The following is a 26,701-nucleotide window of genomic DNA, read 5'->3' as shown; positions in this document are numbered from 1 at the left end:
GCACGAACATGAAATTAATAGTGAAAAGCAGCTGGTATTCAATGCAGTGCTGCCATGTGAGCTCTATATATGCATGAAAGGACCGTGTCTCTGTTTTTAACTAAAAGTGAAAATAGAAATGTAAAATATGAGAATCGTTAAATTGGACAACCTTAGGCAAAATTATCATATGGTATCATTTGGTGAAATGTGCCATTCTGGAGAGTTTCATGTATACTAATATTCTGGTACTTATAAATTCATTCCATTTTCACACTTATCAAAACCCTGTTTTGTTCAGTATATAGTTTTGAGGTCTAATGTAGAGACATATGCAACTTAGAAAATGATGCTTCTGGATATGCTGTTTTATTCATGAAAAATGTTAAATAGGTGATTTTCTTATGTGCACAGGTGCTTTAAAATGGTTTTTTTTAATTTTGAGTGCAAAGGCAATGCTGTCTTTTCTTTTTTACTTGTGAAATACCAAAAGAGATGGCCTATATTTCTTCAATTCTGAAATTGATCTTTTTCTCAGATTAACTTCAAATGTAGCTTTTTTCACACCTGAGACCCCCTTAAGAACGAGCAACATCTGCATTTCTTTCTCAAGCAGTAGCCTGTCAATCTAAATAGAAAAAGAGAATATTGTTCAGGTGCTGGTTTCTCACAGCATGGCATCTGTGAAAATCTCACAGAAGATTAGTAACTCTAACACAATTTAAAACTTAGAACCTTATTAAATGTGCTCCAGAATAAAATCCAGTAAAGTTTAAAAGCATAGTTTAAACCTGGGTTTATGAATTAAATTTAAATAAAGAGCTAATTGACAGAGTTTGGAACAACAGATACACTGGCAATATCCTTGAAGTTTTCAGATGATGGAAATAGGAAGTTTTATTTATTTTTCATTTGCAAAAATATTAGAGAAGAAACAAGAGCTTGCCTGTTCCACTTGGTGGTATCACACATAGGATGAAAGCATGAATTTTTTCCACTATCTAAATGAAGCTCCTGTTTCTCACCCGCATGCTATAAGATCTCAGTAAATGCTGACACAGTGATGGATTACTTGGGATCTTGTTCCAGAAACTAGCCTTTTTTTTTTTTTTTTGCTGCTCATATTAAGAGATTATCTGATTATTATTAATATGTGGGCTCCTGGAGAAACAAGGCAGATGCTGGTATATTATCAGCCATTTTTTTTCCTTAAAGCCTTCCAGTTTTCTAGGATAAACCACAGTAGATCTCTAAGATGGCTGTTTAGGTTCACAAATAGGTTACTTTTACCAATACATTACACACAATCCCATTCTTCTCAAAAAAAAAATAATTAAGTGATAGTTTATATTGTCCTTTATTAAAGATTACACCTGTTACTTCCAAGTGATCTGAAATATTAATCTAGGTTACCATGGAGCAGCTCAACAAAAAAGCAACTTTCCCTTATACTAATATATATTTCATAGGTTAAGGATATGTGGTGAGAATTTAGAATAATTTCTGAAGAATACTATGTATTAGAATATTTGTGAGTTCCTTATCTGACGGTGTGACTCTATCTGACATATACATTCTGAATATTATATGACCCTGTCTGAGTCATTTTACCTAATTTTCCTGCCAAAGACAATGTTATTTACTATCAAATGTTTTCTTAAAATTGATGGTTATAGAGATTAAACAGTATAATCTTGAGATGGAAAACAGTCTCCTCTGATGTATCACCAGTTTCATGCAGTTCCTTCATTTATTCATGCAGCAAACTTTTTTTTTGAGCGAGAGAGAGAGAGAGAGAGAGAATTTTAATATTTATTTTTTTAGTTTTTGGCGGACACAACATCTTTGTTTTTGTATGTGATGCTGAGGATCGAACCCGGGCCACACGCATGCCAGGCGAGTGCGCTACCGATTGAGCCACATCCCCGGCCCTCATGCAGCAAATTTTTAAATTGACAGCTGTTGAGAGAGAGAGACTGCGCATGGTACTAGGATTATAGTACCAGGCTGTCGTGTGTGGCATCACCAGCAGAGCTACACACATGCAGTACTGAGATGAAGAGAAGAATTAAACCCAGAAAATATTAGCCTCATTTGTTTCATTCTTCCTGCATGATATGCTTAACTGGTTATAGAAATCTAATTGTTTTGTACAAATTACTTAGTGTTTCAGAAAAATTGATAATAATGAGAACTAATGGATAGGGTTGATTTGAGCTTTAAATGAACCAATAACGATTAAACACTGTGGTACCTAGCTCATATTTAGAAATATTAACTTTTGTGAAAAGTATTAATTTGACATTCCTGGAGATTCTGAAGAGTGTATAAATTGCTACATAAATGTAATTTTTCCCAGAGATTTATTTGCTTTTAGTTAAGTATATCACCATTTATTCTGTTACTTCCAAACAAATATTCATTCAACAAGTAATATTTAGATACCTACAATGAATAGTACTTCTATCTGGAAATGTATAATCTTGTTGAACAGGCTAGAGAAAAGGAAAATTATAGAGTAATCAGGAGATATGAAATATGACTCACTAGTGATATAAAAGATGACAAAAATGTATTTCTGATTCTCTTTCTGGGCACATGCCAGACATTATTAATTAGCCTTTTGCTTTGTTGTTTGTTTGTTAGATTGTTCCATAATGTAGACATAGGCTCAGACTTCTTTTATTTTTTTTAATTTTTTGGTTCTTTTGGGTTATACATGACAGCAGAATCCATTTTAATATAATTATACATACATAGAATGTATCAAATATATCTTATTCTAGTTAGAGTTCCACTCTAATGGATGTACATGGTGATGGGATTTACTTTGCTCTTTTCACATATGTACATGGGAAAATTATGTCAGATTCATTCCATTGTCTTTTCCCCCTCCCTTCCCTTCACTAACCATTGTCTAATCTCCTGCATTTCTATTTTCCCCCCATCCCTTATTGTAGGTCAGCTTCTACATATCAAAGAAAACATTTGACCTTTGTTTTGTGGGGGATTGGCTTACTTCATTTAGCATTATAGTCCTCAGATCCACCTGTTTGCTGGTGAATGTCATAAAGTCATTCTTCTTTATGGCTAAATATGACTCCATTGTGTATACATACTACATTTTCTTCATCCATTCATCTATTGAAGGGTATACGGGTTGATTCCATAGCTTAGCTATTGTGAATTGAGCTGCTATAAACATTGATGTAGCTGCATCACTATAGTATGCTGATTTTAAGTCCCTTTGGGTATAAGCCAAGGAGTGGATAGCTGGGGAAAATGGTGGTTCCATCCCAAGTTTTCTGAGGAATCTCCTCCATACTGCTTTCCAGAGTGGTTGCACCAATTTGCAGTCCTACCAGCAATGTATGAATATACCCTTTCCCCCCCACATCCTTGCCAACATTTATTATTACTTGTATTCTTGATAATTGCCATTCTCACTTGAGTAAGATGGAATCTCAGTGTAGTTTTAATTTCCATTTCTCTAATTGGTAGAGGTGTTGAACATTTTTTTATATATTCTCTGACCATTTATATTGCTTCTTCTGAGAAGTGTCTGTTCATTTCCTTTGCCCATTTATTGACTGGGTTATTTGTGAGTTTTTTTTTCTGGTGTTAAGTTTTTTGATTTCTTTATGTATCCTGGAAATTAATGTTCTATCTGAGATGCAGGTAGCAAAGATATTGTCCCATTTTATAGGCTCCCTCTTCATACTCTTGATTATTTGCTGTGAAGATTTTTAGTTTGATGTCATCACATTTATTGATGATTGATTTTACTTCTTGTGTTTTAGGGGTATTATTAAGGAAGTCAGTTCCTGAGCCAATATGTTGGAGTGTTGGGCCTACATTTTCTCCTAGTATATGCAGGATTTCTGGTCTAATTTCTAGGTCTTTAATCCACTTTGAGTTGAGTCTACATAATAATATTTAAAGATCCATTGACATGATACTTGTTGAAAAGTAAGACACCATCTATGTATAACCTTGCACTGATCAAGTAATTACACTGGGGAGAAAAAGAAATCTGTATTAAAAGCACACATAGCGGGAGAGATAGAGGTTAAATTTCATTCTAATACAAATGGATTTCCAGTTTTCCCAGCACCATTTGTTGAAGAGGCTGTCTTTTCTCTAATGTATGTTTCTGGCAACTTTGTCTAATATGAGGTCACTATATTTATTTGGGTTTTTGTGTGTTCTCTATTTTATTCCATTAGTCTTCTAGTCAAGGTTTCTGGTCTAATGCTACTAGGTCCTTGATCCACTTTGAGTTGAGATTCCTTCTTAAGATGGTACTATGAGAGAGAAGCCATCAGCATTCAAGTTTACTTTCTGGGTAAAACCTACTTGCCATCTCTAGCAAGACAAAAGTTCTGAAAAAACTCAAGACCACTTACTCAAACATACTTTCCTAACACAGCAGCACCATTTTCCTTTCTTTGTTGAAAGTTAGGTCTGGCCATGTGGTTTTCTTAGACCAATAAAAGTGACCGCAAGCATTTAAAAACTAATGGGCAGGTCTGGGGGTCTAACTAGAGACAGAACATTTATCTGACATGCACAAAGCATTCCCCAACACTACAAAACAACAACAACTAAAAAACAATGAATGGGAAAGTCTTCATCTCCTGGCATCCCCCTCCCCTCCATGATTCTTAATGTAAGGATGAAACCTCGTTAATAAGTTTTAGAGTTATGAAACATGAAGCAAAATCCCACCAATCCCAAGTGAGTATGTAATGTGGAAAAAAAAATGAACTTTTTTGTAGAAACTGCTGGGATCTAGGCTGACTAGATCTTGACTAATACTATTCCTTGAGTATACCTAGTACAGGGCAAAGTCCCTGGGGGAAGCTCACCAGTCCACATAACAATATTTAAAGAGATACATTGGCATCGTACTTGACAAGGAAACAAAAAGCTTGTTCCATTCTAAGACACCATCTTGCACTGATCAAGTAATTACATTAGGGAGAAAAAGAGATCTGCATTTGAAGCACACAGGAGTCTTTTTAATAAAATGATAGTTGCACATACATTTATCCAGAAAAGTATAATCTCATATTATTTCAATGAACATCCAAATTCGAGCCTTTTTTCTCTCAAAAGTCTTCTGAATCATTACTGTCCTTTGGTATTGATAACTTCAAGGTAATAGGATCTTTTTCATAACCAGGATATGTTATCTTGATTTGCTTAGTGACCATTTTTAGGATCAAAGAATTTTGAAGAATACAGACAAATGCTGTGACTATGCCTGTGTTTTCTATTTAATTATGCAATTTTAGCATTCTTGCATTACATATCACTAGACTAAATAATTCTCTTGAAAACGACCAGTTTTGACAGGTAAATATTTAGCACCATCATAATGCATGAATTATTTACATTAATCTCTCATAGCTTTGACAATTCTTTGACTTACTCTGAGATATTTCATAATTTCTAGTTCTTTTAATTTTATTATCTGAGGTGGGCCGTGAATTTATTTCTTAGTGCAGCAATGACAAATCAAAATATAGTTTTTACTTATATCTATCTTCCCAGCTTTGGTCCCAAAATGTATTTGATTAGTTCTTTACCAGAGAAGATGTCATTTCTCCATCTTTTAGTATATTTACATTTTGTCTCATTTTACATTTATCTGCACATAACATGTTTTTGACTTTTGTGCTGCTTCCTATCATAGTGCAGTCTTTATAAAGGCATTACAAATGACTTTATAAAACTTTCTAAACTTAAATATCCAAATAGTTCTACTTCATCCATATTGGGAACTATTAAAGAAATACCTGAGATTGAAAGAAGATGAATAAATCATCTCTTTAGCATGACTAAATTTATAGACCACAAACTATAATAATTATTTCCCAGCTTCTCTTCCCTAACAGCTAGATAATAACTTTTAACATTAATCATATTTCTCTATTTTGAAATATTAAAAAATGTTACAAAAATATTTTAGAATTCCAGTAAAATTTGGTGTTAAAACAACTGAATCCATACACAGCACTCAAGCCATAATTTAATAAATATTTAAATACAATTATAAATATACATAATATGCTCATTATATGATGTGTAACTCATATGTAATTATTTAATATAGACATAGGTATAACCATACCATAAATAACAAATGATGTGGTTCTTATATTAACTCCTAGTTAGTTTTCTTCTAGGAATTGGTGAGCCCTGTAGTCAGAAGAGACTAAGAAATGGCCTTTATCTGGGTCCGTGGACATCAATTTTTTTATCATTAGGGTATACTATGATCTTCTCTGTTCCACACTGTCTAATCCGTTTACCATTTGTATTAGATTGATTACTTACTCCCTCTTGAAACTTACCCTGTGAAATGATTTTAGAACATCCTTCTTCTCTGTGAACGCTTAAATTTCACACTTGAAACATATAGTTTTTCTTGACAATATTTATAAAAATTTGGTGCTGTGATTTGAGTCTAGTTTGTCCTTCCAAAACTCATGCGGGAATTGGATTATATTGTGGCAGTGTTGGAAGGGAGGGCCTGTAAAGGTAAGTAGGTCATTAATGCCTTTCTTGCTTGAGTGGGTTCTTGCCTTCATGGGACCAGATTAGTTACTGCATGAGGCTGCCCCTCATGTTTCCTCTCTTTAGAATGAGCCCATCTGCCCTTCTACTTTCTGCTGTAAACTGGAGCAGCTTGACTAAAGAATTCTCTTGAAAGCGACTGAAGCCAAGCAGGTGCTAGCACCGTTCTCTTGGATGTCCCAGCCTCCAGAGACATAGGCCAAAATAAACTTCTATTCTTTATAACTCACCTAGTCTCAGGTATTTCTGGCAACAGAAAACAGGCTAAGACAGTTGCTGTTCCTATACTAAATGTTCTGTAGACTACATGCTAAATCTAGTTATTCCTGAGTGTACTTTTCATTCTATTTTGCCTGTTATCCGCCTGTGTTCCCAAGCTCTGTTGGCAGGAGTTATCTTGTTTTCTGGGCAAGTTAGTATAATTAAAAAGATCTCTGGCCAGGTATGATAGCTCAGGCCTCTAATCCCAGCTACTCTGGAGGCTGAGGCAGGAGGTTCCAGTCTAGCCCCAGCAGTAGGCAAGGCCTTAAGCAATATACTGAGAACCTGTCTCAAAAAAAGGGGGGGTGGGTGCTGGGGATGTGATGCAGTGGTTAAGTGCCCCTTGGGTTAATCCTCAGTACCAAAAAGAAAAGAAAAGAGTGTCTCTATTCAGAAGTCTTTGATTCTAGTGTACTTTGTCATGCCACTCAACATTTTCTTTCCCATCTGCCACAATTCTGAATGTAATTATTTCTTATTTTCACATCCTTCACATGTGAACAATATCACAACATAGATTACAGTGAAAGAAAGGAAATATCAGAGAATAAACTAATATCAACTATCACAATGTGATAAAATATAGTTTTTTAACTAGATTTTAATTTTCAAGAAATAGATTAAAAATCATTTCAGAAAGATAAATGATTCCCATTTTAATATACTCATACATTCACTTCTATAATCCACCTATAAAATGCAAGCAGTTTTGAAGGAAAGAAGATGATTGCTCACTAGCATACAAGAATAAAACAAATGATTTTATATTAAAATCCCTGATGGGGTGAAGGATGGTAATTATCAGCAGAATGTTCAGGAACTACTATATTCCTGGGAACTATTTCTGGCAAATATTCAAAACTTTTTTACTTTTTTGGTGAGTTAAGATACTTGGATAATTTTTGGCTCAGGAAATAATCAAGATATACTCTCTAAAAACATTGTCTCCAAATTGTTACTATGAACAAGTTTGTCTATAAAACATTAACACAATTGTTGGTGCCAAAAAGCTGTAATTTAAAATGTATACACAATAATATATAACTGGCAAACAATCAACTCTTTCCCAAATCATCATAAAGAGAAAGGTTTTGTATCACTACTGATTTCTCAGAAAAACCTCTGATGGAGAATTCTAAATAACTTACTGGTATTTAATCAGCTTTACTCTGGAGTGCTTAAAAGTAGGCCATAGATTGAGCAGAGGTGAATGTTGTTTTAACAAAGCTGATGTGGGCTACTGGAAAACTGGTTCTCACTAGGAACATGTTCAAGGTGTTAACAGAAAATTCCTTAATGAAAATTGTCCCATTAATGGTCCCAGAGGGAATTTAGTCCATTGATTGTAAGCTTCAGTGCCTCAGCAAACACTGAGGGGGGAATAAGCCTACATGCTGATTTCCAAGCTAATATTGTTAAAGTTTAAATTTCACCTTTATCAGTTCTCATGGTGAGTCTCCAGCCCTATACTTTTTAAGTTAGAAAATAATTCAAGGAATATAATCTAATTAAATTCAGTTTCTTGCAAATGGGTATTTTAAGGTCTGTTCTATAAGGTGACCTGTTCAGGGCTGAGGGTGGGTCAGTGGTAGAGGACTTGCCTGGAATGTGAAAGGCCCTGGTTCTATCTCCGGCACAGGAAAAAAAAAAACAGTGGGGAATAAAACAAATTCACTTATTCATTCTTAATTTAGGGACTTGCCTACTCTCCTTTTACTCCATCATGTGTGTGTGTGTGTGTGTGTGTGTGTGTGTGTGTGCACTGCTAAAACAATATATTGCACGGGTCTCACCAACTAAGGTTGTTCATCCTAGGACACTTTTCTGTATTGAGTTTTTATTTGTCAAAAGACAATGCAGAAATCATCAGAAACAGCTGGATAGAAATAATGATGATACATTTCTAAGACACAAAACCGATTTTTGATTCACTCTGCCAAGCTTGCTATTCTAAATTGGATGCTTGCCTAGGATGAGAGTCTGTAGGAACTAGTCACCTGATTTAATATATTGCTTAATAGTAAAAATTTGAGAACAGACCACAAATATAACAGCAAACTCTCCCACCATTACTCCATCCTTCTGTCCTTTCCTTTCTGGATACAAATTTCAAGTGTAGTAGGACCTGGCTATGGTACAATAAGTGGACTCCTTGATTGAAATGGTCTGGAGAAGGAAGCAGTCATTTCAGAATTCATATCTAAGCCAGATAGCAAACAGGATGATTTGAGTGAAACTCTCTCAAAAATAATCCTTTAATGTTCATACTAAATGTGCTCCTACAAGTGTCAGAGCCATCAGCTACATTGGAATTGAATTTCCAATATTTGAGTCATTTTACAACTTTATTTTTTATTAAATTGTCTTTTATTTGTTATCTTACTTGCTGTTATCTGCCTTTCAGTTTTAAAAAACCTATGTGTTATGCTGTAGCCATTCATCCATGTAGTATGTAACAGACAATTTTGAGTATCTCCACATAACCAAATTGGCAAGGCATCGAGGTTACCTTCATAAACAAGATGAAGGCTTTTCCATAAGGAATTTAATATTCTGCAATACAACTTTTTTTTTTACTTTCCAATTAAACTTTCAAAGAAATTATAAGGCAGCTCTGAGTATTTGTTTTTATCTCATGTACCTAGCCAGCTTCAGAGAGAAGTCTTTCCTTAATTTTGAAAACATAAAAAATACATTATATCTAATGAAAAGATTTATTTTAATTCCTTCATAACATAGTCAATAAAAATTAATGTGCTAAGTGGATAATTATGTCAAAGGACACTTTTCTTCAAATTGGTGACAGGTAAAGATTTTCCTAAAAATTGTGTTGGTTAACTTGTTGAAATCATCAATTTATACTGTTACTATAAATGATAGCATAAGACTGTATACAATATCATTTTTAGGTGTAAAAGGTGTAATGATTTTTCCCACTAAAAATTTGGAGTTTCAGATTCCACTGTCCCACTGTTGCTTCATTTTGTCCGTTAGCCGCGTCAAACCACTGACAATTTTGTCCCCTTGGGGGGAAAAAAAAAAAAAAAACTTCTGAGTGTCACATCATCGTGGACCTGAAAAAACACAAAATCATATATGCTCCTTTGTCCAGATCCATCAATTAGGAAACAGAAACCAGAAAGATGACATGATGTGTCTAATGCCACTATTTGTAGTTCTGGGGAAAGTTACCAAGACTAGAACATGGTAAAGCTGAATTCAGGGTTCAGTGCTTATACATACTATACCAGACTTTCATTATTTTTGACTTGCAATAAATCATTTTAATTTCTGTCTGTTGGTTTTGTTACCTATTAAAGTAACAACAAAAACAACAACAAAGATTCTTTAAAAAAATATAAAGGATGAAAGCAATGATATTTATGTCCCATTTTTTGGTCAATTTATTTTTATGTTAAACTTATAAAATTCATCTAAATGAACTATATTTCACCCCATACAAATGGAGCTTCCCTGTGGTTGTTTAGCAGCAGAAGTTGGGCTGTATGGTTTACATATCATTTAACTGCATACTGGATAGTGCTGCTTTGACATATTGTTGGATAATGACACAGTCAATTTACAAATGAAATTTGGTAATAATCCCTTTGCAAGTTGGGAATTTCCTGACTCTTGACTATTCTTTGTTTTGGGCTTGTAGCTGTAGTCATAAGTTTTGTGAGTTCATGCTGTTGCCTCCTGGCTGTCTTATGGGGACAAAAAAAAATGAGGCAAATGGGATATGTCTGTACTATTGCACTGAATTTGTGTGAGGTGGCACAGCTGCAAACTATATCATTGTTGTTCCTATGGAAACATTGACCAGGTATTTTAATCCTTACTTCTACAATTTAGAATTTGCCCTTTGCATCTTGCATTGTCATAGACAGTATTTTGTTCTAGCAGAGGATAGAATGTATTGCCATTATTCATAATTTCATTTCTTATTAAATACTATTATATGTGATGGATTATATGTATTTGTTGGGATCAGTCATAACTTTTTCATGAATGAGGATAACTGAGATAAGGTGCAAGATCCAGCTGATTAGTGTCAAAAGCAAAGAAATAGGTAGCCTCTTACCCCCTTATTGTATACGAGATATGATGTCCTAAAGGAGGTTCCAAGGTCAAATACAGGAAAGTGAGTCCAGGAAAGGTCATCAGCCAAGGAGGTGAGACCAAAAGCCAGATGTGAGGTACAGAATCAAAGCAAGGAGTTGGAAGAACCAGAGAAATTGAGAATAAGAAGCAAGATAGTAGAAATTTTGAATGTTCAGTGGTTCTCAACTTTAGGGTTCAGGATTGCCAGGGGACTTACTAATGCCTGTGGTGGACTCCTTCCCTGGCACCTCTTTCAGTAGGCCTGTGGTGCAGCCTGAGAACTGGCATTTCTAACAGTTCCTGGGTGATGCCCATGATGCTGGTCTGGGGACCACACTGAGAACCATTAATCTAAATGAACTTCAAAGATATGTGATAGTGCTTATGGAGACTTTTCATCTGGAATACTTTTTAGAAGATTGGGGGATGACTGGATATAAGTAAAATATTTTGTCTTTTTGAAAAATTTCATTTTGTAAGTCAAATGAATAGTTCAGAGTTTATGAGAATATGAACTTCTTTCTGTATTTAAGATGCAAAGTAAGACTTTATATTCTTGCTATAAAAACATATGTAGAAATTATTCCCTATCAATGAAAAGTGATTTGTTTCCTATTTTTGTGGCTTAACAGCTAGTATACAGTGCTTACTGTGGTAAGCATGTATACTTTGAAAGTAGACAGCTTAGGGTCAGATCTTGATTCTACCACTGGCTTTGGGCCTTGAGGTCACAAATCCTTTAAACTCTAAGAACCTCTTTTGTATAGTGAGGATAGTATCAACTGCACAGGGATGTTGTGAGGATTAAGTGAAGTAGTGGCTTTAGACCACATATCGGAATGCGTAGCATATAATAATTGCTCCATAAATGTTAGCTGCTATTGGAACACTGGAGTAAATGTGTGTTTTCAGGAATGTGACTTGGCCTAAAGTACTTTGGTAGTGATCTCAGATTTAACCTGATAAGTTATTCTCTGTATCTATAAAATTCTCTATAAGTCCTCTGCTAAGATTAGGCATGAGTTGGCATGAAGTTATAAATTATACGTAAACAATGTGATTCAGAAGTTAAAATATGTTCCAGATAGCCAAGAATCTAAAACTTCGCATAGCAAATTTCAGATTAAGAGGGAAGAACACTTTATATAGCTCAGTAGTCAAGAACTATGTGACCAGGTTGTCTGGGTTTGTATTCTGATTCCACCTTTAACTAGCTCTGTGACCTCTCCAAAATCATCACATGTCAAATAGTGGCAATAATAACACACATTTCAGAGAATTGTTAAAGTGCATATGGTCATATATGTGCATGCTTGTGCAAGCATACACACACAGGAGAGCATATATAAAGTGATTATACCCTGTAAATGAAATGAGAAAAATGCTTACAACAATGCCTGGTTCAAAATAAACATTTCTATAGCTTTTTGTTATTCATATTTACTGTGTGTATATATTTGCAAAATTTTATTTCTAAAGAAAAATAAATCAGAAAAAAATAATAGTAGAGCATAGGTCTGTGAGATATTTATAAAATTAGAAATAAGTGCTGTCATAAACAATATAAAAAGAAAATACTTCTTTCTACCTGCTTTATCATCATCAAATTATAATTAGCCTTTCATTTATAACCAGAGTTAGTATCTTTAAGACAATCTAGACTTGATTGACATCCTAAAACAAAAAAGAGACAAATCCCTTTTATACTTAAAAAAATCCCTAGTTTTGCTTCTGCATTTGCCTCTGTTGACCACTGTATCAGTAATGGTGAAATCATTCCTTTTCTTAGTCTAACTTAGACTTGGCTTCACTCCCAGCCATTACTTTTAACTTCCCCAACTCTTCTTTCATCAGCTACCACCCCTAGGTACCAGGCATAGCCATCCCTACTCAGGGTATATTTCCTCTCTGAAAGATTCCTAAGACTTCCTGTAGGCCTCACATCTGTTCCATTCTCTCGGCTCAGGTCTTTGCACATATCCACAAAACGTGTTAACATTTCCACTTGAATTCTTCATCACCACATCAAAATTGAACTTGTATGTCTTTAAAACCTTTTCTCTTTGCAATACCCCTGAGTATAAAAATACCATGCTGGACCCAGTTCCTGGGCTTAACATGTTGCCACTGACTCTGCCCCATCCCTTTGCATTCCTTTCTTAACTACATGTTCCTTTTGACTTTTTCCCTGATGCAGCTTCATGGTCAACTGCCCTTCTTTAGATTAGAACATATCACCCTAGTAGCTACCTCCCAGGAGACAGGAATTACTTCTGAACCACTTTCAACAAGCTGTTTGCCCATTCCACAGCTTTCAGGTTTTCAATTATATCAAGTGCAGACACTTCTGCCTGGCTTCTGCCTGGCCTTTAGGTATTTCTGTAGTTTGCATTTAAAGCCTGTTTCCTCCCCCTGTCTCCCTTGGGCCAGGTTGACTTCTCTGGATAGGCTTCTGACGATGATGCCATGAACACCCCTTATACTCACCACTACCTAGGTCTGCAAATACTGCATTTACATTCAGCACTTAGCATTCCTTTGTGTCTGGTATGCATTCACTTTGCTTTCCAGGTGTAGGAAATAGGAATCATTCTTTAAATGTTCTTAAATTATACCTGAATCTAGAGTAGCACTTGAAACAGGAAATGAGCACACACAGAACCACTGAATGTTAACCCTGAAAGAAATCTAAGAGAAATGTGCCATCTCGCCCCCCCCCCACTTATTATACAAAGGAATAATCTTATCACCTAGATGTATATTTTTAAATATAATAGCTATATATTTAGATATATTGTCCTTCTATTCATGGCATGTGGGATCCAGTTGCCATGGATGTTATTGATATAAAGTTTTCTTTTAGCAAATCAAATTTGCTTTTGATTAAAAACACTATTTAGAAAGAAAAGTTAAGAGTTAAGAAAATATGGAAAAAAATTAAGAAAGCAATCCTCAAATAAGCCTCAAAAATACTGCCGTACATATGGTCAGAGTTTGCATTTACTCGATCATTGTTGAGCGATTGATATCTCACATCCTACAACCTAGAAAATAGTCTTCAGATCCATTTCCTAAACCCCCCTACGATGAAATGAGCAGATAATAATTTTCATAGTTACATTTTCAGCAAAAGTTCAAGGGAAGAGAAGAATTAAGGATCAATCGGTAGAAATGTTTCTTGGTTCTTCTGAGGTTGTCCAGTTGCCAGATTCACTGGAGATGGTAATATTACTACATATCCAGTGCTGTCATCCTGAGGCATAGAGTACGGCATCTCTCTCCTACCAATGCACCTCCTGGGTCTCTCTCTAGCTGAGCAAGCTGCTGCATATGAAACCCTGAGCAAAGTAAAAATAAATAAATAAATAAATTTCTATGTGCACAAAATTATGTAAAGTAGACAGGCTTTTGTATTTGGCTTGTCAATTCCTGTGTGTTCTCCCTCTCTTATTTTGGAAACTTTAATAGCCACTCTCAGCAGCCTTACTTTATAGTACTTTCCACCAGCTAGTTTAGTCTCACTGCCCAGGCTCAATGAATTATAGACCTCAAAGTAAATGCTCTGCAGGAAAACACAAATAGACTGTGGCTTGAGGTCTATTTGTGGTGGGGCCTAAAAAACCAACATCTAAAATGGAAAAAAAAAAAAAAACTTTGAATACTGGGTGATATGAAAAAGAGATCCCATGTTGATTTAAACTCCTTAAAGTCCCATTTCATCAGTTAAGGGTACAAACCCCATGCAACTGCCCCCACTGAAGAACCAGCTGTAGGTTTGGAGGACCCAGACCACATGTACTTCGGACCAACTGGCTCAAATTCAATGATCCCAAAGCCCCTAAGTTTTGATAATTTCCTAGACTAGCTCCCAGAACTCAGGAGAACACTAAAAGTTTTATTACAAAAGACATATATTAGAACCAGTGAGATAAAAAGACACATAGAGTGAGGTGTGGGAGGATTCCATGAGTGAAGTTTCTCTGTCCTTAGGTTACATCACCTTCCTGGTACCTTAATGTGTATCACAAACCAGTAAGCTTTTTCCTGGCCCTGTAATCCAGAGTTTCTAATGAGGTTTCATTATGAAGGCATGATTGACTGAATAATTAGCAACATGACCATCAGCCTCCAACCCTACGTCTATCCTGAAGTTTGTCAGGTCAGGCTGGTTTCAAGTGTCTGGAAGCCTCCTTCAATTCCATGTTGGTCTTCCTGGCATGGCCAGCCCCAATCCTGAAACCATGTAAACACCCACAGTAAATTGCCTCATTAGGATAAATGCACATGAAATCTCAGGGACCCACCATGAAAAGCAAAGGTAGTCCTACCACCTGGGAAATTCCAAGGGTTTGATTCATTCCTTAAACCCAGGACAAAGACCACATAAATTCTTTATTATAAAATGTGCAAAAAGCTACACAAAAATCGGTTCTATTTTAAGTAACAGAAAGTCACAGCCAAAAAAATATATATTTTTTTTCTACCATAGAACTACATATGTATGTAGTTTTTCTACCATAAAACTATATATGTGTTGTAGTTTTATGGTAGAGAAACTCACTGGAAAAAATGCAATATGCACAGAAAATAAATGGCCACTGAACACTACTGGAGTATTTTAATTTGTTTTTAGTTACTTATTTATCAGCAATATTTATCAAGTACCTACTATGTTAGTCACTGGAAATGTACTGTTACATTGTCAGCATGATAAAATTTATTTATTTGAATTACATAGAAAAGAGAAAGGTTGAACTATTTGGAATTATCTGATGATTTTAATTCTAATCAAAATGAACCCGAGTTTTGAAATAGTTGTTAATTTTTGTTTGTGAGGAATGATGTAAGAGAGGCCCCAAACCATGAAGTTTGGGGCATTAAACTTTGTGAAGAATTTGGGGAGGTGGAGATAATAGAAATAAATATTGCTAGTTTAATATGAATACTACCATTTGGTCTCATGTTTGTAAAGAAAATCAAGAAGTGCTTTGAAATGTCATGTTGTATTATAAATTGTTCTTTTTTTGCTTTCCTGTAATTGGAGCAACCTACTAATTTATACAAGTTGTGACTACTAACAGAGAGCAATCACCTCACAGACTTGTACCGAAAAGAAGAAACCATCCAAGTGACAGGAAACGGTCATGTACAGAGTCCGCGCTTCCCGAATAGCTACCCCAGGAACCTGCTTCTGACATGGCGGCTCCATTCCCAAGACAAAACCAGGATACAGCTGGCATTTGACAATCAATTTGGATTAGAGGAAGCAGAAAATGATATCTGTAGGTAAGTGTGGGGAAAATATTTATTATAGGCTATAAAGTATAGAAAAAAAGATGAATTTAAAACATTACATCAGCATTCCTTTTGAGCCCTTTAGACCTACCTAAGATGTATCCCTTCTTTTCCCAAAAAGCTGTTTATTAGCCCTAGAGACAAAAAGTGTAGATATGCTACCACTGAGGGCCTGATAGCCTGCCATGTTAACTCTGGCAACTGTTATGACTCTGACTTCCAAAGAAGGGTGCAATCTGGAGGTCCATGACCTTCCAAGCAGAGAATAGGCATTGTGAGCAGGTAGATGCATCCAATATTTCAGTCACCTGCAGCAGCTGTACCTGGTCAGAGTGTGGGAACCTGCCATGGGCATAGGGAGCATAACCCTCAACTTAACTCCAGGAATTGACCCAAGACAATTGTAGCCATGACTTTCCCAAAGCTGAGAGAAGATGGAAGCTGAGGTTCTGGTCAGGACCTTAGTCTGAATTCATACTTTTAAGAATTCAGATATGTGTGGGAAGGAAGAGAAAGCAACCACAGCATCAGTGCTCCTATGGCACCTGTTTCCTGTGGTTTCTGGGCCAGGGATGGAAGATGAAAGTTGGATCTGATAATCTTCTCCCTTCTTAGCACATTTCAGAGAAAGTCCAGGCTGTTGTTCTTTGAATTGTCCTCCCACAGCATCTTACTCACTCAATTATCATGTGTTAGGCTTGGGAGGGATTTTTCTTTCCTTTTCATACTTTACTGCATGCACTTGTTCTGCATTGCCAATGAACTACTGAACTGCTAAATCCTTTCAGCAGGTTTATTTTCCTTTGAATAATAAAAAAGAGTTGTCTCAAATTTGATCGTCCTTTGTTGCATGTTTATTATGCTGACAGCTTTTATTATGTTGCTACTTTCCCAAGAATAACAGCAGTGACTATTACTTTCTAGGACCACAGAGGGTAATGTATGCCAGAAAACAGAGACTAATACATGCAAGGAGAGCCAGTTAATATTTACAAAGAGAATAAACTAAAGCTGATCTTGTGTCTTTTCAACCTTGAAAGAGAACTAATTTTCTGTACTGACATGCACCAAAAATAAAAAATAAAAAAATAAAAATCCTAGGGGGAAAAACACTATTAAAAGGTGAGGACAGAAGGTGAGATTGTTCAAGGTGAGAAACAGAAGATACCATGATCCGTTTCTACCCACAGAACACTTCTGACACCAAATGTGTAGGGTCCCCCCCACACACACATCAACCAATTCTCTACCACCATCTGGGTATCCCACAATTCAAATGAACTCTGCCACCATCTGCTTAGAGTTAGCTATCTATCCCACAAGCCTTCCCTACATTAAATTCAGTTGCAGATCCCAGGCCTCCCCCATTTCTAACTGAACAACTGATCAATCAGGGGTCCTACAGCTCTCCAGAGCAAGTATATGGAAGGGCACCTTCTCCAGGTGCATCACTGTCTAAACACTTGGCGTATTCACCAACCCAGAAGCTCTCTGTACCCCATAGTTAGGAGGGCTTGTGGAGGTTTCATTATGGAAGCATGGGTGATTGAATTGGTGATTAAGCTAAGAGGTTCAGGGTGGGACTGAAAATTCCGACCCTCTAATCATAGCTTGGTCTTTCTGGTGACCATCCTCCATCCTGAAGCTATCTAGGGGCCTGCCAAATGTCATCACTTCAGGATAAATTCAGTTGTGACTGAAAGGGGCTTATTATGAACAATAAAAGATGATCTTTTCATCCATCACTCAAATTCCAAGGGATTTTGGATAGGAACCACGCACAGCTCCACAGAAGGGAAGCTACTCATGAACTTTTAGTCCTAGAAGTGAGCCCTTTGGGCATCCTGGTGTTGAAAATAGGAGAGTAAGTGTTAGGATGGTTTTCTTTCTGGACCTTTCCTCATATCTCACTGGGTCTCAAAATATACAGAATGAGTTAAAGAAGCAAGAGAAAGGGGAAAAGCAGATCATTTACTTGTCTCAAAATCCTCCCGAAGAAAAAACATGGTATCCTCTTAACTTTGGACTCTGAGTAAAATTAAACTGATGTTGTTTTTTGTAAACGAAAGTGACCTATAGTGTTATTAACAAAGTTTCAAGTATAGTTATGCTTTGAGCAGTAAATATGATTTACATACACTGTATATAAAATGAAATGCAATTGATTTCCTACCATCTGTTCCAAAGCCTCTGTGATGTTTACATTGTAATATTTTATTGCCTAAATAATGATGTTTTGTGAGTGCTTTTTACCTTCCAAACACCATATAAATGTTAAGTAATTAATTTACACAGCACCCAAGAGATATCCAGCTGGTAAAATTATATAAGCCTTCTTATTTTGCCCATAAGGAAACTGAGGCAAAGGACATAAGGGCCTCATAAATCACTGTCAAAGAAATGTAGTCACAATGTTAATATTTTTCACCTACACCCTAGATTACCCTTCTCAATCAAGTAAGAGGCTCATGGGTAAAACTGGTAAACCATACTTACCAGTTTTATTCATATTTAGCTCTGATGCTTCTTATGCAGATTCCTTCTGGTAACCGTGACAGAAGAATATAAGATGCATCAGAGTTTTCTGCCACTGTTCACCCTGAATGCCCACCCTATGCTTATGACTTTGACATCTGAAGTTATTTGAGAAAGGCAGAGCTCAGGAACAAGATAGTGATGACCAGAACTGAAAGTCAGATAGTTCAACCAAATAAGCAGATCTCAGGGCTCTGGAAATAAAATAAATGACCACTAGAAGATGGAAACTGTATCACTGAAGATATCCTACTGTGATAGGATTGTATAGAGGAACTTCAAGGATTGAATGGTCACATGGGATAACTAAACAGGCCTTGGCTATTTTCTTCCATCCTGGATCCCATGTTTCTCTGCCCAGTGCTCAAGGTGAGCCCAGGGTCCTCAGTTCACACGGTTTAACCAGCCAGACTGGTCCAGTAGGAGTGGCACATACATTTCCTCAAAGTAAAATGCTTTCCCTTATGACAAATGTCATACTTTATGATGTGATCCTTCCATAATATGGTTTCCATGAAGAGAATAGAAACAAATTGTACCCATATTTGTTTATTTTCTGCAATGAGAATACTTATTTTATAAGCTACATATAAATCAATCATGTCCTCAAGGAAGAACTGAATGTGTTAAATTAATTCAAACAGTAAATTTGTTTTAAAGACTTATAAAATAAACATTTGGGCAGATAATTTGAGCTACACCTAAAATATACAGATTGCAGTTGTTAGTTTTTCTAAGAAATCTCTAAGCTAGACGCTCAGAAAGTAGCCCATTTGGATTATTGGTGATCTAAAAACAGTAACTGAATGCATGTACAGATTTTCTTAGACTAGATTACCAAAGTTTGAGTTTGGAAAACCTCGCCCCTAACCAGCTTTCCTTTTAACAATTCTGTAGGTATGCTAGTCATCTCATTTGGTAGATAACAATAAATCACTTTTGTTGGTTTTAATTTCTCAGTGTAATTATGAATTTCAAAATCTACTTTAATCAAAACATATTTATTCATGTCAAACTGATCCTAGGTACGATTTTGTGGAAGTCGAAGATGTATCTGAAACCAGTACCGTTATTAGAGGCCGATGGTGTGGACACAAGGAAGTTCCTCCAAGGATAATATCAAGAACAAACCAAATTAAAATAACATTCAAGTCTGATGACTACTTTGTGGCAAAACCTGGATTCAGGATTTATTATTCTTTTGTGGTAAGTAGCTAAACCACCCTATGATTAAAAGCAGACACTGGTTTCATGAAGGATAGAGATCATTTTCTGAGATTAAATACAGTGGCGTGAGGGTGAACAAACTTTATTAATTCCTTATGTTGTGTTTTGTTCCTATCCATGTGGTCAAAATTCTAAAAGCTTTTTTGTAATGAATGCCATTTTGGATCTAGTACATAAATATTTAGGTCATGCATTTTGAAAGAAAGCATAGTAAATAAAAAAAATAAAATTATAGTGAAGTGATACAAAATTAAATTTGATTCAACTGAAGCAAGGTACAGCTAAATAAAAAGGTGTGTGAGCCTTGGACAGGTTTTAAGAATTAAAACTAAAGAAAATATTTCCCCTTTTTGTTTGAAAAGATGACCATAAATTTCATTACAGAAAAAAAAAAAAAAAGGTCCTGATGATTTTAGTTTAAGTGACAACCCAGATTTGGGAAGAGTCCATGCTATAATCACAGAGCCTCAGGGTTGACACATGTCTGCAAGATCATGAGATCACACAGGACCTGAAAGTCTGAGCCTGGTTGACTACACTCGATTTTACTTAAAACACTCAGCAGCCTTTTCCAGGACCACTTCTTGTGTGGAGGGCAGTACAGACATGGATGGGGGGAAGGTTTTGACTGTTAGAACATGCTCAGCCTCATGTTTAGCCAACATGTTCACAACAGTTAATTCTACTTGTTAGGTCACTCAAAACATGTATTTTTATTCATTCATTCATTTGGCATCAAGAAAAGATGGCAAAATAGAACACAGTACTAAAAATGGCATCAATATGTTGGATTTTTTCCTCTTAAGAATTAAATTTAGAATAGGAAAAAAAATTGCTACTGTTGTAATCTTAAAGTCTCTTGCACGATGGTGAGCTATGAAACACTATGTGAGTTCCACATGAGAACATTGTAAATGAAAAAATAGCATGTGGCACCTCTTCCAGTTTTAATTCGAAAATAATCCATCAAGCATGGTTTACATTATTGCAGAATCATGTAATGCTGCTCAGCATTAAAATTTAAGTGTCAATGCTTGGTTTCTACATTTCTTTCCCTTTTAATATGTTCAGTGATGTGTCTGTTCTCAGTTGCTCATGGAAAAAGCAGGCTTGGCATGTTAGAATGATGATCGATGGGCTTCATGAAAAGACCTTTATGTCCCACAAAGTATGAAGCACTAGTATGAAGCACCATCAGTCCTAACGTATGTGCTTTCTGTGATGCTTGGCTTATGACTAAGCTAAATGTCAATTAGAAACACCTTGACTCTAACACAACATCTTTAAGGCAACACCACTCCTTTTATGGAGAGCAGTACAAACATGGGCTAGGGGAGGAATGAATGTTCTTGCTTTTGGTGTCTAAGGTTATCGTGAGAACTTATCACTAATTTCCCCAGCCAGTGTTAACTGGAATATTGGAGAGGCTCTGTAGTTTGGATGAAAATTGTTCAAGGTTACTTTCCTCAGACATTTGCTTCCACCCATACATTGAATTGTGCTGTAACTAAATGGCAATAGTTAGAACATTTTTGTGTATTTTCCTATTGGCCTCTTGGTCTGCTCCACAGAGGTACATGTGTTTCCCCCTCCTACTAGGCTTCTGGCACCAAATATGGTCAATTTGGCCTAACGTGTTTGGCCGATGATCCCAAGAGGCAAAAATCATCTTCTGATACATAGAGATCTTGGGCATGTGGCTTTTGGATACAACTCCTCTGTTTGATTCTTCATGAATAGGCACAGACTATATCACATATGTCTTGACCACTGTTTGGGGAAAAATCTTTTTATTCATGTTAATGTTTTACTTGAAGAAACTTTAAAAGCAGGGTTTATAGATTCAATAACCAAAGCTCAAAACTGAAAGTGGGGGAGAGATAAATTAATAGTAAGGCAGTAAAATTAGAAATGGCAAGCACTCATCAAATGCATTTAAATGATGGTTTTTAGAATGCTTAACATCTTCAGAACTGGACACAGCTTCTTGATAACCCTACTTTGGGTGGGTACTAGGAAAATTTGAGCCTTAAGAATAATTTCTGAGAAGGCCAAGTTCCCTTGGGAAATGGCAAATAGCTATAAGGAGAGGTCAAGATCATCTCTCTTCTTGTCTCCCATTCCACTTCCTTGCCTCCTCTTCCTTCCATGCATCTCTGTTTTTCCCACCTCAGTAACTATCCAAGTGCATAGGGACTTCTCAGGCTGTATGCAACAGGTGCCCAGGACCTCAATATCCACTGCCCTTCAATAAAGTCTGTATGGTCTGTGACCAATGCTTTTAAAACAACCCAGTATACAGTTTTAGTCAATTTTTCACTCTAGCAAACCATGGGAGACTAATGGATAATATTAAGATGACTTATTTTTGGTTGAGAATGATTCCTATATTCCAACTTAGTTTGATGTATTTGAAATTCAATTTTTTACCTTTTTCAGAAAGTAGAAATAGACTTGTCATAGTCTCCTCCCAGAGCTGTACTATAAAGCATACTTAAGATTGAAAGCAGAGGTCACCAGCTACTAATAGTATGATACTGAACCACTTTCTTACCATTTAAACACTTTTTAAAATTGGAATTGGTATGAGATTTAAAAATGATAGGAATAATTAGCACAGTACCTAGGATACAGTTAGTGCTCAATAAATGTAATCATGATCCTACCCTTACCATTACTAATTATGTGCACATATATGCATATGTGTATGTATGTACGTAAATATTTGCATGTTTATATGTGTGTCTGTGAATGTGTGTGTGTTTTCACATAAACACACTTGTACATGTCTACATGTATGCAGATCTGAGTACATAATTAGTAATGAGGATTATACATTATGTGTATATACATATATAGATAAATGGCAATGAACTTTCTGAGGATAGGAGAAATATCTCATTCTCATGTGGATTCTGCAAAGTGGCTATACTACATTATGTGTGTGGATTGACACTTTCCTGAGAAAATATGATTCATAAGAACTGCCTAATTTCATTTTCTCTCCTGTTCAGCCTTCTTTTCTAATTTCACTTCACTGAGAAGAGTAGATGGCTTCAGAATGCATAATTAAGCAGAATAGGTAATGTTATAAAACACTTGCTTGATATAATTATCTAAATATATTAGGATCTTCCACTATAAATCCAGTTGGTTGGGGAAATAAAAGAATCATTGCACAGTCTTTTCTTTTTCTTGAGGATGACTAAGTATGTTATTGGAAAGGTGTCCAATTATAAGGCACCCTGTGGGTACTGTGCAGAGAGTGAACAGATATGATTATGAACTTTAGCTCTGCTTCTTACTGGTTTAGTTTCCTCATCTACAAATGGGAATATCTGACATTAGGTAGTTTTGAGAATTAAATTCGATAACTTTTATAAATGACTCTTCCTGGAATTTAGTAATTACTCATTGCTGTTATAGTCATCATTATTATTGGTATAATTAACATATCAGGTGACAGATAAGCTTAGAAGTCCTATTCTAATCTCCTAGCTATTAGTATGTATAAGTGTGTGTTTATGTTTGTGTGTGTGTGTGTGTGTGTGTGTGTGCCCTGTGATAATAATTCACTTTCCTCATCCATGGCAGAAACATTGTACATTGTAACAAGCATGAAAACTTCATTTTGCAATCCAGCGTGCCTATGTATATGGGCATGAATGCATTTAATAAGGAAGTACTTTTTAAAATTCAAAAATAAGTCATTGGAAAGCTATTCAAAATTTTTCATTTTATTAAGTCTAGTTTATTTCATAAAGTGTAGTTTGCTAATATTCATTGTTAATACTTTCTAAAAGAAAAATGCAGTTTTACCAGGCCAGTTACTTAAATGTCTCTGCAGTGAGTTAATTAAGTGGTGCAGTTAAGATTTCCGTTGAGGCCAGGCACAGTAGCACATGCCTATAATCCCAGAAGCTCAGGAGGCTGAGGCAGGAGAATCACAAGTTTGAGGCCTCAGCAACTTTGCAAGACCCTGTCTCAAAATAAAGTGTAAAAAGGGCTGGGGATGTGGATGTGGTTTGGTAGGTTAGTGTCCTTAGGTTCAGTTCCCAGTACAAAAATTTTAAACATTCCATTGAGAATAAAATTGAAGTGAATGATGATCTTGCACAAATATGATTATTTAAAATAGAAAAAGAAGAAAAGGGAGAAGATGGAAAAGAAGAAAATGAGAAGATGGAGGAGGAAGAATAGGAAAACCTAGGAGTTGAACAAGAGTGATTATAATAACTTTTACAGATTCTAATTTTTTCTCACCTAAAACTCAACAGGTAGTGAAACAAAAACAAATTCATCAACAACAAAAAAAAGTATGCAACTCATGCTCATTCTAAGTTAAATCCTTTTTTAAAAATATAGCTAGAGATTAAATGAATTCCTCAACTGCAAAAATGTGTGCAAATTCCATGTTGATTTGCAGAGCCAGATAAAAATGTTCTGAAAATCCACAGGTGTTCTGGCCACTTCAGCCAGGAGTGTAGGTAGAGCCTGGAACTATCAAGGCGTAGGTGGTGATGCCCACAGCAGATTCTGCTTATCTCCATTCTGACCCCTCAGTTGTCTCCTACTGGAGGTGTTGGAGCCACAAGAGCCACGACATTGCTTCATAAATGCCCATCTGAAGCCAGACCAGGCGTGTCCAAGGCCCTGGAGATACAGCATGAAGGAAGATAGGCAGAGTCACTGCCCTCAGGAACTCTCATGACAGTGAGAGGAAACAGACACTGAACTGTAAGCAGGGAAATAAGCACATTAGTGAAACAGATTATTTGAAGTTCAATAAAGGCAGATAAAAGAGAGCAACTTGATGAGTGACTGGAAAGGGTCTCCCTCCAGCCAGGGGTCAAGGAACATCAATGGGTGTAGACTTGCAACCGAAATATCAAAGGAGACAACCATGGGAAGCTGTAGGGAAAGAAGAGCAAACACTGAAACAGAAAAGGCTGCAATGGAAAGCAGGAGGCACATCTTTTCTTTGGTTCCTAAGTGGTTCCCTTGGCACCTTGTCATGCAGGCAGTTAGAAGGAAGTAAACAGAAGAGAGGGAAACAGAACTGTAGCTAACTCCTCCCTCAGGTAAGAGTAGAGTAAGGAGGGGTGTCTCACCTCCTTATCTCAGTTCAACCTATTTTACATATCAAGTAACTTTTTCAGTACTTGGCTGGGATAAGATAGCTAAAGCCAAAAGGTCAGCTAAGGTCAGATGCTAGAAGTAAGACACAGCACACTCAGTCTTATCAATAAGACACTCAACAATGTACTGAAATAAATTAAACCCGGGAAGTGGTCAGGGTCAGACAGGAGGACCGCAGACCACAAGGGCCAAATTTCTGCTCAAGCCGCAGAGTGGTTGTTGCAGCGGGCTGGCAAGGCTGGGAGCTTCGTGGATACTGGCCGAAGCACGTTTTCTTATGAAGAGAGTTTCATTGTTGCAGCATTTTATGGGCAAGGGTAGGAAAGAGTTCTTATTTAATATTTCAATAATAGTCTTAAATTTCACCATTTTGATGAACTAGTGTTCTGTTGGGGATGGTTGAGTGAATCAGTTATTTTAATAGATTCCTCTCCTAAAACATACATAATCAGAACTGTAATAAAGTTCATGGGAGAATAAAGAGAAAAAATTTAATATAATCCTGGGGCAAAGGATAATTCGACAGAGACATACCTAGGTCTATAAACAAATGGTAATGGGTAAGGAGAATGAAGGGAAAATTGGGATCTTATAGGGGAAGGCAGCAGCAGAGGAGGAAGTGTTGAGAGAATGAGAAGAGATCTACGCTCAGTGGCACATTCCTGCAATCGCAGTGGCTGGAATCCCTGAGGCACGAGGATTGCAAGTTCAAAGCCAGCCTTAGCAATTTAGGGAGGCTGTCTGCAACTTTGTAAGACCCTGTCTCAAAATAAAATATAAAAATTTGGCTGGGGATGTGGCTTAGTGATTAAGAGCCCTGAGATTCAATCCATGGTACCAAAGAGAGAGAGAGAGAGAGAGAGAGAGAGAGAGAGAGAGAGAGAGAATGGGAAGAGACAAAAATTAGGTGGAGCAAGATCTAAAATCTCAGGGTAATATTGCTTGGCCTTGCCTAATCATTCATTTGTTTCAATGTATTATTAAACAGAATTTTTACTGAGCACCTATTATGTGCTATACCTTAAGATAAGTACTGGGTAGAGAGTAGTGAAAAACAAACAGACTAAGTTCCTGCCCTTGTATAACTTATAACTTAGTAGATACAGCCCTGATACTACTAATAATAAACATTTTATAAAAGAATAATAATAGAATCCAACATTTTGGATTACTGTCAGGACTAAATACATGAGGCATTGTATGTGAAGTGCTTAATGCAGTGCCTCATATGCCATAAATAACCTATTGCTATTAAGCCATGAATTACATATTCCCAGGAAGACTGGCTTAGGAAAAATGTAGAATTTAGAACTTCAGCATCATAGAGATCTATGCCTGTGCCAACCCTTTCACTTCACAAATGAAGCAATGAACACAGGTTAGATAATTTTACAAATTAGTAAGCACACAGTTTAGATGGTTGCCTGTGGTCACAGAGATCATACATAAGTGCTACCCCTGAGATACAAAAGCTGTGGATGTACTTCAAATAAAAATAAATATATCCCCATGTGTGCACAAAATTTTAGGGAGCCCTGAATCTAATCCATGTCTCATGGATCCACAGATGCTGTTCAAC

The 26,701-nt window shown here is 36.3% G+C and overlaps 1 protein-coding gene across 3 annotated transcripts in view; it reads left to right on the top strand.

Annotated features, from left to right (window-relative positions):
* Pdgfd (platelet derived growth factor D) overlaps positions 1 to 26,701 on the top strand; it is a 230,606-nt gene that overhangs the window by 142,720 nt on the left and 61,185 nt on the right. For 2 of the 3 annotated variants that reach the window (XM_026392496.2, XM_026392497.1), the window contains exons 2-3: positions 16,008 to 16,212; positions 19,782 to 19,962. In XM_026392496.2, the coding sequence (XP_026248281.1) occupies positions 16,008 to 16,212; positions 19,782 to 19,962 (386 nt within the window). The remainder of the gene's footprint in view (positions 1 to 16,007; positions 16,213 to 19,781; positions 19,963 to 26,701) is intronic. The other variant, XM_077797705.1, reaches the window with a different exon arrangement.

Source organism: Urocitellus parryii, chromosome 4 (assembly GCF_045843805.1).
Source record: "Urocitellus parryii isolate mUroPar1 chromosome 4, mUroPar1.hap1, whole genome shotgun sequence".
In the NCBI taxonomy this organism is placed as follows: Eukaryota; Metazoa; Chordata; class Mammalia; order Rodentia; family Sciuridae; genus Urocitellus; species Urocitellus parryii.
Note: the sequence above shows the minus strand (reverse complement) of the source record. Positions and strands in the feature narration are given on the sequence as shown.